The sequence below is a fragment of the Ranitomeya imitator genome, chromosome 2, assembly GCF_032444005.1.
Source record: "Ranitomeya imitator isolate aRanImi1 chromosome 2, aRanImi1.pri, whole genome shotgun sequence".
Classification (NCBI taxonomy): Eukaryota; Metazoa; Chordata; class Amphibia; order Anura; family Dendrobatidae; genus Ranitomeya; species Ranitomeya imitator.
Window position 1 is genome coordinate 64,883,030 of NC_091283.1, and position 13,654 is coordinate 64,896,683.

The window sequence follows — 13,654 nt, forward strand, 5'->3', positions numbered from 1 at the left end:
AATGCAGTTTGACACCCCTGATGTAGGGGCAGAGACCCTGATTCCAGCGATGTGCCACTTAGTTTACTGGGTGCAGCAGTTTTGATACAATCCCAGTTTTCTCTGGTGCAGATAGAGCAGTGCTCTAATGCTGAGCCTTGTATAAACCCTCTCCCAGACCACTGATTAGCAGGTACCTAAAACCTGTGCATAGGCAGAAAGGTGCTAATCAGTGGTGGGAGCGGGGTTATACAGACAAGTTAACTAGGAGGCACCTAGTCTAGTCCTCTAGTGATAATGTCCTGATGATAAAACACTGATTTTATTGAAACAGCAACACACAGCCTAGTAAGTGACACATCGCTGGAATAAGAGTCTCTGACATTACATCATGCTACTCTCAAATTAAATTGCAAAAGCATGCTGACAATGAGCAGTAAATAGGTAAATTGCAGCCTTGCTTGTTTTTTTTTCCTATTAAGAAGATCTCATATGACTATATGACTGCGTTTTCTCTCCGTTGCAGGCTGTGAACATTGCCGGCGCGGGGCTGTTCGGAGACACCGCAGTCATCACGACGCCAGCATCTGTTCCTGCAGCGGTATCTGTACTGCAGGCTGTTGATGAAGATCTTCTGGAGACTCCTTTACCCTCGCCATCAGAGTGCCTTGCTCTTCAGTGGAAGGAGCCATGCTGCAATGGGGCAGAGATCACTGGGTACACCATCGAGTACGGCGAAAAGCAGCAGGTTACAGTCGACTCTGCCACTAGCTGTGTTCTCACAAATCTGCTCCCTGACCGCACTTACAGGTATATTAAAAGAAGAAAAAAGTGTGTGTGTGTGTATCTGTACACGTATGGATTCAGCAGAGTGACTGTTGTCTGGTGCAATCCATCATTTCCTGCAATATGTCATCACTGTCGCGGTCATGCTTAATATTTCGCATTTTTTGTGCCAGTTTGCAGATAATTGTGTAGAATTTTCTCTTTCTCCCTAGGATACGGATTCAGGCCATAAACAGCCTTGGAGCGGGTCCCTTCAGTCCGTCAATTAAAGCCAAAACCAAGCCGCCTCCTCCCAATCCTCCCCATCTGGAGTGCGCGGTCTTCAGTCACCAGAGCCTTAAGTTAAAATGGGGGGACGGGACAAGTAAAGCTTTAGCTACGGAAACCTCCCAGTACAATCTACAAATGGAAGACAAAGTCAGCAGGTGAGCGCGCGGCCGACTGAAAGCATCACCCGTGATGGATGTGTCCTTCACCACCAGCCGCTCGGTTTCTTAGGTCTCCATTAGTAGCGGTTACTGTTTAATAGGCTCACATTATCGGTGCGCCCATATTCTTATTTAATGGACATCAGACGAGCTCATTAATCTTGGAGGGATCCCGTCATGTTTGCTCATTACTATCGGCTCGCTGGTTTTCTACCTTCTCCATGGAGGCTGTCGAAAGTCCAGAGTAGATGTCATTCTGCCTAAATGACTCTAATATTGCAGGGAAAAAAACCTACTAGCGAGACTGGGAAGTGGAATTGGAAAGATTGTTTTATTACTTAATGATTTATATATATATTTTTGGGTATAGGTTTTTTACCATCTACAATGGTCCATGTCATACGTATAAGGTGCAAAGACTGAGCGAATCGACGACCTATAACTTCAGGATCCAGGCGTACAATGACGCAGGGGAGGGCCCGTTTTCCGAAGTCTACAGTTTTGCAACGACCAAATCTGTTCCAGCTGCATTAAAAGGTAGGCAGCCATGATTTCACCGCCTGCTGAGAAAGGTTGATGATTTCCAGGAGGCCGTGTAAAGGAGGACGATATTTTACAACCGTGTTATATGTGATGGGCAGGAAACAGTATAAAATAAAAGCTTACAATTGCTGCCATGCTAAATCCCCATCCTTCCCGCATCACAGCTGCGCCACTGATCCCCCGTGATCAAGCAGAGATTAAAATCACTGGTTTATCAGCAGCAGGTTACCAGTAGTGGAATAGTAAAACTGCTGTCAAGTAGTCCTCCATATTCACGAGCTCTTTATATCCCCATCACTGATTGGCAGCTTTCTGCCTATGCACAGTGTACTCAGAAAGTTGCCAATTAGTGGTGTGGGCAGGGTTATACAGAGCTCAGCATTCAGAGGACTGCGAGATCTGTAAGAGAGAAAACAGTGATATTTTCAAAACTGCAACAAGGAGACCTGTAAGTGACACATCACTGGAATCAGGGTCTCCATATCATGCTGCTTTAACCTGGTGACAGATTCCCTTTAAAGACCATGAAGTCAGAAGCGTTTGCCATTAAGTTTTCTGGCCTATGTTTGACTATTGCATTGTGTATTATAGTTGTTACTGCCTCTTGGTGTTTGCTAAATAATTCTCCACTTCTATTATAGCGCCCAAAGTACAACAGATAGATAGCAGTTCATGTGAAGTATGTTGGGAGACACTGCCGCCGATGAGGGGAGATTCAATTGTTTACATCCTTCAACTTACCAATGGGAAAGAGTTTGATCAGGTGAGATTCTGAGATTCTTCTTTTTCCAGCTGTATGTCCCTAGAGAACAAAGAGTGAGCTAAAGATGCAATATTAATAGTCTATTCCATGGCTCTAATCATATTATATTCAGAGCCTACGTTGGAGGTAACGGTCCAATGTCTGGAAGACCTCCTCGTCTGTGTTCTCACCACTGTATAGGTCATGTTGGTTTTTTTCTACAAATGACCAAATTAATGTACACTCTGCACCCCATCTTGACTGAAAAAAAACACAAGTGTAGACATTTTTGCGAATTTATTAAAAAAGAAAAACTGAAATATCACATGGTCATAAGTAAGCAGACCCTTTGCTCAGTATTGAGTAGAAGCACCTTTTGAGCTAGTACAGCCATGAGTCTTCTGGGAATGATGCAACAAGTTTTTCACACCTGGATTTGGGGATCCTCTCCCGTCTTCCATGTAGATCCTCTCCAGTTCCGTCAGGTTGGATGGTGAACGTTGGTGGACAGCCATTTTCAGGTCTCTCCAGAAATGCTCAGTTGGGTTTAGGTCAGGGCTTTGAAATGACAGAAAAACGACTGGCACATCCAAACTAGTGTGAATAAGTGCATACCCGGAGCAGCTACCTCCATATACAATATACAAAGAAAGGTTGCACTCTATCGTGCCAAAGCATGTCGAATATGAAATACATGAAACATGAACAGCAAAATGGCTTTTGAACATTAGGAGAAACATTTATGAGACTCTTTGCACAAAATTTGGCCAAATAGTGTGAGGTCAGGGCTTTGGCTGGGCCAGTCGCGAATGGTCACAGAGTTGTTCTGAAGCCACTCCTTTGTGTTTTTAGCTGTGTGCATAGGGTCATTGTCTTGTTGGAAGGTGAACCTTCGGCCAAGTTTGAGGTCCAGAGCACTCTGGAAGAGGTTTTCATCCAGGATATCTCAGTACTTGGCCGCATTCATGTTTCCTTCAATGACGACCACTGGTCCTGTCCCTGCAGCTGAAAAACACCCCTATAGCATGATGCCGCCACCACCATGTTTCACTGTTGGGATTGTATTGGGCAGGTGATGAACAGTGCCTGGCTATATATATATATATATATATATATATATCTATATATATATATATATATATATATATCTATATATATCTTTATATATATCTATATATATCTTTATATATATCTATATATATCTTTATATATATCTATATATATCTTTATATATATCTATATATATCTTTATATATATCTATATATATCTTTATATATATCTATATATATCTTTATATATATCTTTATATATATCTATATATATCTTTATATATATCTATATATATCTTTATATATATCTATATATATCTTTATATATATCTATATATATCTTTATATATATCTATATATATCTTTATATATATCTATATATATCTTTATATATATCTATATATATCTTTATATATATCTATATATATCTTTATATATATCTATATATATCTTTATATATATATCTATATATATCTTTATATATATATCTATATATATCTTTATATATATATCTATATATATCTTTATATATATATCTATATATATCTTTATATATATATCTATATATATCTTTATATATATCTATATATATCTTTATATATATCTATATATATCTTTATATATATCTATATATATCTTTATATATATCTATATATATCTTTATATATATCTATATATATCTTTATATATATCTATATATATCTTTATATATATCTATATATATCTTTATATATATATATCTATATATATCTTTATATATATATATCTTTATATATATATATCTATATATATCTTTATATATATATATCTATATATATCTTTATATATATATATCTATATATATCTTTATATATATATATCTATATATATCTTTATATATATCTATCTATATATATCTTTATATATATCTATCTATATATATCTTTATATATATCTATATATATCTTTATATATATCTATATATATCTTTATATATATCTATATATATATCTATATATATCTATATATATATCTATATATATCTTTATATATATCTATATATATCTTTATATATATCTATATATATCTTTATATATATCTATATATATCTTTATATATATCTATATATATCTTTATATATATCTATATATATCTTTATATATATCTATATATATCTTTATATATATCTATATATATCTTTATATATATCTATATATATCTTTATATATATCTTTATATATATCTATATATATCTTTATATATATCTATATATATATCTATCTATCTCCAGACACTGCTCATAGTGTGTATATATACACATATACGTGTATATGGGGGGTTGCTTGTGTCTGTGTGTGTGCACTTGTATAAAAAAAATGTATAATATTACACACACATATACATACACTCAAAAAATAGCGTTCTGTCTCAATAAAAGCCATAATTACACCAATTTGTTTTGATAGATAGATGATAGATAACTTTTACCATATGTGTATGCCATCTGCTCACTCTGGGCAGGGTTTTATACTCCGTCTCTGCCTATGGTCATGTTTGTGGACATGCTTGTAGTCTGACCACTGCTCTTCCATTCTTCTCCCAACCAGGTATACAAAGGAACAGACACCTCATTCACTCTGTCAAACTTTCAAACAAACTGTGAATACCGGTTCCGAGTTTGTGCTGGACGGCAATACCAGGATTCCAATGGATTACAAGAATTGTTTGGCCCTTACAGTCCGAGCACCATATTCTCATCTCAAAGACCAGAGTTGGATTTGCCGTGTGTTAATGCTGCATTGGAGACCACGAAAAGCAAAAGGAAGCCTCTCAGCGACGAGCAGTTCGCCATCTTGCTCCTCATGATGTTCGCTGTCGTGGCCTTCCTCTTTGCCGTCGTCATCCAGTACTTTGTAATTAAGTAGCTTTTAAGTGCCCTGTTCCTGAGATTATCCGTACAATATTTTTTTTTTCAATATTTATGTTTAATTATTTTAATTAAATTTATAGATGGAAATGATTGTATTATATATAAGTGCATTTCCATTCTTGCTGCTCATTCATCATGAGGCTGGGTTAGTAGAATCCTCCTGTATGTGGAACATAAGACATCATGAAACTCTTAGAAAGGGAACTTCACTCCTGTGTTTCTAGGGCCATGGTGTTTATTGCCTTAATACACTCTTAAAGGTCAAGACGGTGCTGTTCGTTTATGTATTGGACCATTTGCTTTCAAAGCGTGTCCCTTTTAAATGTTCAGCTTTGCACGTGGTAGCTCATACAAGAATGATGTTTGTTACACAAGTTTTCCGTTTTTCCGCTCTCTTGTGGCCTTCACGGAGAAGCATATCTAACTCTTAAGTGGCGCCTTAGTGAATTACGATTTTGTGGCATCTACAAAGATACCGTTTTTATTTTAAAGATATGAGTTGGGGTGCGTCCGGGTTTTTTTTTGTTCACTGCCATATTCTACTGCTATTGACCAATTTTCAGAAAGGAACAGAGACGATTAGTGTAGACCAAAATTAGCGTAAAAATCCAAAATTAATGTAAAAATATTTTTCATTCATTTTGATAATTTTATCATCCACTATATCCATGTTATTGGATCCAGGAGCTGAGATCCCCATTTGATTTCGAGAAGATCACCCTTTTGACCTCAAGATCAACCAGATCCCAGTACCGGTTTTATTGGAAAGGTGGCTTCACACTCATGTTTCCTCGACTCCCATTCTTTTAGTGGAGAGGAACCATGTTGCCCCCACTTTATTAAAACAACCTATTTATTCCAGAGATCCTTGGGGGCATGGCTTGCTTGGATGGTCATATGAAATGAATAAACCTTACACTTCCCATGTGGACATTGAAAAATATTCCCATTAATCTTTATTTATTCTCCAGTTATGTTTTTATATGTCCATATAAAGCTACAGTATTTGCTAGTGCAACTAATCAAAAGTTCAAAATAAAAATTTGGGGTTTTGTTTTTGCAGAATAACCAAATCCTGTTTCATATAGGGGGGGACACAGTCTTGTTCTCCAACTCTGTGGTTTCTTTTGATGAAAGGTATAGAAACCGTATGGAGGCTTTTAGAAAGATTGTGAGATTTCGATTACGACACGTTGATTATATCAATGGAGTAATGGCAGGAAAAGCTTTGGAAAGTGAATTCTAGTTCTGTTTCAGGAGAGCTGGGTCTTAAAAAAAAAAAAAAAAAAAAAAAAAAAACAATGGAGAGATATGTAGGGAAAGTAAATGTGCTGTAAAGCGTGGCCGCCTGTGCTCTAAAATGTTAATATTGTTGGCAATTATGAGTGACGGCTCTCTCTCCGTAGCCCTAGATGGCCTATTTGACGTGTGAGAAGGTCAATTTTATCAGATTATTAAGACTTCATTAATTATACAGGGTATGTCAATTTGAGGAACCACCCAAGCATCTCTTGAGATATTACGCTGAGCCATTATTGGCCATTATTTTTTTTACTAGTGACTTAAAGGATACTTTTGTGATTTGATATATACAATATTATTGAAGGTCATGTGTGTGTGTATATATGTATATATATATATATATATATATATTATATATATATATATATATATATATATATATATATATATATATATATAAATAAATAAATCCGTAGAGATGACCTCTGTAGCCCTTCACCACTACTTTGAACCTCGTCCTACCTGTGACAGTTCCAGCGCCTCTCCTGATTAGTAGGCTCAGCGCGATGTTATGTGTGAACTGTACCTATGGCAGTTTGGAGGAACTTTGCAGTGTTCTGGTGGGCGAACATGGACTACTGGATCAGGGTCTTGTGAAGCTTTATCATCTCTGGTTATCAGTTTATTTCCAGCATTGTGTTTTTCAAGAGCAAAGAATAGTATGTTATCCCCAGCCGGCTTCTCCCCAACCGCGGCCCCCATGACTGACAGCTTTCTTCCCTACATACCACACATTTTTAATTGCCAAGCGGAAGGCACAAATAAATGAATACCCCAGAATTCCTGTTACTTGAGAATTTGAATTTAAGAGAGTACCTCAGAAGTTGAAGGGATCATAAGGGTGCATTAAAACCCTACTAGTATTACTAAAGCGTAATTTGAGTTGTAAAGCTCAACTGATCTTCCCCTAAAAAAAACTGCAGGGGCTGAATACATCAGGTAAAATTTGGACTCCCGACATTTCGCTATACAACATTTCCCGCTGTCCGTTTTAAGTTTGATGCGCTTCATAACTGGAACGTAAATGTTAAAGCGGTATTCTTATCTCCATGATCCTATCCCAATATGTAGTAGGTATAATAATATTGTTGGCAAATACCTCCAATTTGAAGTGTAGTATTAATAGTTCTTCTGATTCTCTGTCTCGTACCCCATGTGCATGGCATTACAGTAGCTTTGGTATCCATGGTTACAGCGACTAAGAGCTTTCTAACTGTGGCTAGGAGTGTTCGTAACCATGGATACCTAAGCTACTGCAATGCCCCGAACATGGGGTAAGCGACAGCGAATTGAAAGAACTATACTACATTTCTAATTGAAGGTATTTTATATTATTATTACACCTACTACATATTAGGATAGACAATGTGTGCAAACTGTAAAGTGCTGCGGAATATGTCGGCGCTATATAAAAATAATTATTATTAGGATAGGATCTTGGAGTTGGGAATACCCCTTTTAAGGCTTCCTTTAAAAAAAAATAAAAAAAAATCAAAATCATTAGTTTCATGCAACTTATATATTTCAGTCTTCTATCAGAATTTTATTATATAGGTGATTTTATTGAAATATCTCTATTTTCTTAGATGAGACTTGTGTGTAGACCGTCGCACGGCTGTTATTACATGTGGCCTGCACTAAAAAGGCGAGAGATCAGACATCCCATAAAACTAAAGGAATAGTAACAGACATAACTACATTTTGTTTGCCTGACCAAAAGGAAAAAAGAAAATGTCTGTCTACCTCTTTTTAAAGCTTTTCATGGATTTTCTTTTGTATTAAAATCACTGTGAAAGCACTTTCTGGAATAACACTGTAACCGATACGTCTAATGGAACTACGCTATGTTATCCGTGAGGTTTTATGGCCGAAAAAAAATCAGAGTTCAGTTACTAAAACAGCACTGGAAAAATGAAGCGCCTGCTCTGGTTGCTATAGGCAACAGTAACAGGGCCATTTTCTGAGGCCTAGTGTGTTGTGTTGTAAAATGCAGCCTGACTGGTATTTCTTGCTGGTGGTTAAGCTCTGAATGTATATTTTATTTTTAAATGTACATACTGTATTTTATTTTTTTTAACTATAGAATGGTTTTATAGAGGTAGTCTACCATGCATTTTGGTGAGGTAAATAAACTGATCCGTCATGGGCTATATTGCTGATTTTTATGGAACATAGCTATCGTGTTTATTAGATGAGATCTGTAGACAACAACACAATCCTGATCATGTTGCCTTTTTATATGGTAGAATGAAATATATTCGTTAGATATGACACCAAAAAAAAAAAAGAGAAATGTAAGATATTGCTACTTTTAACAGGGCACATCATTCCTTGTAGACATAGGTGCCTTGTAAACGTGAAACAGTGGATATTGTGAATTTTGTGTAACCGTTTTCCCCTTTTCTGGTTGTGTACCGTAATTTTAATTCCTAGCTATTTTTAACATTGTCAGGGAAAAAAGATTTCTCATTTGCATATGGACCATGCAAGTAAAGTAATAAAAAAAAAATACATTCATACTACATGACTGTAGAAAAAAAAAGCATGAAAAGGTATACAGATACTTCCAGACAGTAGATATAAGAGCGATGGAGGGTGTACTGTTTATCGGAGACTTATCTGTGGTGGCGGAAAGGCTTACATCTAAATACCCCAGCCAAGCGTCATGGCACGCTATTTCCCTTCCAGGTGCTTGTCTTAAAAGCATTCACTTCTTTTGGGTTTGATTATGATCGTATAATCTTTCCCCGATATTTTGACCCACGGTAGTAAAAACTGGCCTTACTCATTAGATAGTTGGAAGCCATCTTTGGGCTTATGGTGAACTCTCCCAAACCGTGCGTACACCCGAACACACGTTCTTAGTAGGAAAAGTAAAGTTAGTTTGGCATATGAGCGTTTCTGATTATTGGCCTGTGTTAACATGGCGGCAATCGTTCATCATCGTTATCGGCAGCACATCTCCCAGAGTAAACACAAGATGTGCTGCCGACATCATGATGCTCAATGGGATCTAATTACGATCATTCTGCTCCCATTAGTTTTCGTTAGCCCCAATAAACAGGGCACTAAAAAAAAGCGTCAATTTTACTTTTATGTAGTTGATTGGTGCTCATTAACTCCTTAACTAATGATGTACATTTTTACATAGGTCAATAAGTAGCACATGAAGCAATCTCAGGAGCTGAGCCCGCAGGAGAACATGTAGATGCTGGCTGTTACATAGCTGGCATCTGCATGTAACCACATCCAATCGCTGTAGTGTACTTAAATGCCAATCTGTGAGCAGCATTTAAATGGCGCCAGTACCTGCGCACACTTTCATTGGCTTTACATGACGTAATTTTGGGGAACCAATGGGCTACCATGTTAACTGCCATCTTGGTCTTCCAGTGAAGCTCAACTACAGGCTGAGTTCCATAGGAAAACCGCGCTTTCCTTAGACTGTGGTTTTGCAGTATATAATTTTTTTGGGTTCATGTCACCTACGGGGAATAAAAAAATTAAGCTAAAAAATTATATATAAAAGGTAAGAAATCTAAAAATTAGAATTGTCTCCATTTTCCACCATTACAAATAAAGTAAAAAGAAAAATATTTGCTGCTATCATGTCCCATAAAGTCCGATCTATCAAAATCAAAACACCAGAATCGCTGCGCCTCCCACCAAAAAAAAGGGATCGAAATGTATCCCAAGATGGTATCTTTACAAATGTCCTCTCAAAGGGAATTTTTTCACACCATTAAAGTATGGGGAAAAAAAAGAGTTTTGTATCACCATAATAATGTTGCCAGATCATTTTTTACCACACTATAAATGGTGTAAAAAATGGGCGAATTGCGGTGGGAGTGCTTCACAATCGTACCACACTTGCAATTTTTTTTGCTAATTTTTTTAGTAAATTTTATGTTGCAATAAATGGTGTAATTCAAAACTACAACTCGTTCCACAAAAACCAAGCCCTCACATGGCTATATATATAAAAAAGGAGAGTTAAAAAAACAAAAGCGCAAAAATCTAAAATTCCTGATACCATAGTGGGTTAATCGGCTTGTCTGAATGTACCTGCATGATTGATCAGGTTGTGACTTACTTCGCCAAAGAACAAAGCTATTTGGTCTTTATTCCCATTTAACCCCCGAAATCTACCAATATGGAGGAACCAGGAGACCCCAATACGCATTAGATGGTTGGCCAGCATGAAGGTTCAGTCAATAAACATTTAATGTGTATGGCCAGTTTTAGAAAAGGGAAGGGTCAGATCTGCCGCTAGGTCTTTCGACTAACTGATACCCCACTGCTGATGTTGGCAAAACATTTTTCTCTGTAAACTTTACAGGGAATCTGGTTGGTTGTAGTTTTTGGCTACTGTCTGGTATTTATGTGGTTACCTTTCCACTCTTGATTAACTGTTAAACTAGGTTTACACCAGCACAACCGGTGGAGCTAAACGATGGCCGATCAGCTACTTGTTAGTAGCCTATTTTGACAACCAGACTACATTTAAAGGTTTTTTTTCAGGGTGAGATAAGTCTGCAGGCAATCAGTTACTGTAGACAGCTGAAGCTTGACATTGTGCAATGTGCACACTGTCATGATTCTCTTGTTTTCCCTATTTGAGTGGGAGAATTGCATACTTGCAGTCACGTGCCCACTAGCCCCCTCCATTTCTCAATGCTCTAGCGGAGGAGAGCCTAACAAGCATGCAAATTACATACATTTGGTCACGAGACCACCCACTCACACAAGGGAGTATAAGGGATTCATAACTGTGCACTCTGTCATGATTTGGCAATCTGCAGAATTTTCTTCTCATCCTAGAAAACGCTTTAATATACGCACAAAATTATCAGTAATAGATTGATTTGTGCACATAGGCTGCTGCTATTATTCTCGGCAGTACGTTTACACAGGACGATGCGCTGCCGAGATCGCTGATCTTTGAGGTTGGCCCAAAAAAAGTTTTTCGTCAGGTGATCAGCTGCCTGTTTTATAATGTGTGATTATTAAGAAGAGAGCATTTCTGGGAACACTCATTCCCGGTACTAATGCAGTGTAAATGCACCTTTTTAGATTAACTTTTTAGATCAAAAGAATAAAACCTTATTCTACATTGTTTGTGCCTCTATAAGCCTAATTCGGCTAACTCAATTAGTGTGTTTTTTGTCTGAAAATAAAGCTATAAAAACTGATGATATACTTTATACAATATACTATATTTCACTATATATCCCAAATAATTCTATGTATAGAGATCTGTAGTTTTTATTAGATTTGTTCTTTCAAATCTAACCTTTTAGAATACAAATATCACTATTGGCCATGACCCTAATAATTGTCAATATTGCCCATGACCCTAATATTTGTCACTGTTGGCCATGACCTGAATACTTGTCACTATTGGCCATGACCCTAATAATTGTCACTGTTGGCCATGACCCTAATAATTGTCACTGTTGGCCATGACCCTAATAATTGTCACTGTTGGCCATGACCCTAATAATTGTCACTGTTGGACATGACCCTAATAATTGTCACTGTTGGCCATGACCCTAGTTATTGTCACTGTTGGCCATGACCCTAATTATTGTCACTGTTGGCCATGACCCTAATAATTGTCACTGTTGGCCATGACCCTAATAATTGTCACTATTGGCCATGACCTAATAATTGTCGCTTTTGGCCATGACCCTAATAATTGTCACTGTTGACTTTGACCCTAATAGTTGTCACTGTTGGCCATGACCTAATAATTGTCGCTTTTGGCCATGACCCTAATAATTGCCACTGTTGGCTTTGACCCTAATAATTGTCACTGTTGGCCATGACCCATTCCGTGTTGCACACCAGCTAATGTCTGCTTTTCATAAGAAAAATGCCACCGAGAACCTCCTTCACTGTCTCTTAAAAAGGTTATCTACCTTTTTCTTTCTTCGCTATTGGTGCCACACATAATACAGTTTAGAGAATGGGACTGGGCTGCAATACAAGATGGCACCATTGGACAAGAGTAGATGGTCCATATTCGTAAGAATGGGGTCTGTTCATTCACTAGGAGCCAGTGACTTCTATGATGCCATTAGTTTGTAGTAAATTGGTATTTCGAAAGTTGGTCTAGCGGAGAAAGTACCCCGCTCCTCCAAGTGTAGAGGATACATGTGAACGTTTGATGCAAATATTAGAGTCTTTTTCTATATTTGGTTGTCTCTGTAATGTTTTGCATGGCTTTAGCTGCTATCACCCCAGCGGGTTACTCGTATACTCAACATTGAAGTGTTATACCGTTGTGTTTCAATATGTCAATGTTATTCCTAGTGATGCTTTTACCACTGCAATATACACAGGCCTTACCCACATTCTACGTATCCCGGCGTTGAACCTGTATTCATCCGTTGGCCTGCTTTGCATTTCATTTATGTGTTACGCAAAAAAAAAAGAGAAAAAATGTAATTTCTGTGCTTCTCAAGAATATATTGCAGCACTTTCTGAAGAAAGCACAGATTTGTTTTATGGAGGAGAAAAAAAAAGTGCATTTATTATAAATGTTACACTATTTGGCTCAAAGTGAGCAAATGTTTTTATACTGTCTATAACCTTAAAAAAGGCAAAAAAATAAAAGTGCACGTTTTTTTTTTAATGAGATGCCCATATTATGTATTATCTACTAACCTAAATATTTTTACATGTAAGATGTTTTTTTTTTTTGTAAGAAATTATACTGAAAATATAAATATATATAAATATACATTCCATCACTTTATATTTGAGATTTTTTTCTTTTAATCTCTCACATTGTGTTTTGTTTTGTTTTTTTGTTTGTTTTTTTCAATTAGAATAGTTTTATCTGTTTTGCGCAGCTTTCTGCTGTGCGAGCGTAATTTGCATCGATTTTTAAAATTTACGTCTTCATATGAC

The 13,654-nt window shown here is 36.8% G+C and overlaps 1 protein-coding gene across 3 annotated transcripts in view; it reads left to right on the forward strand.

Moving 5' to 3' along the window:
* The window catches only part of LOC138661914 (fibronectin type-III domain-containing protein 3A-like), a 102,535-nt gene extending 95,796 nt beyond the window's left edge, over nucleotides 1–6,739 (forward strand). For all 3 annotated transcript variants that reach the window (XM_069746892.1, XM_069746891.1, XM_069746894.1), the window contains exons 22-26: nucleotides 506–789; nucleotides 978–1,190; nucleotides 1,564–1,730; nucleotides 2,378–2,499; nucleotides 5,115–6,739. In XM_069746892.1, coding sequence (XP_069602993.1) covers nucleotides 506–789; nucleotides 978–1,190; nucleotides 1,564–1,730; nucleotides 2,378–2,499; nucleotides 5,115–5,432 — 1,104 coding nt within the window. In that variant the 3' untranslated portion in view covers nucleotides 5,433–6,739. The remainder of the gene's footprint in view (nucleotides 1–505; nucleotides 790–977; nucleotides 1,191–1,563; nucleotides 1,731–2,377; nucleotides 2,500–5,114) is intronic.
* Nucleotides 6,740–13,654: the final 6,915 nt, after the last annotated feature.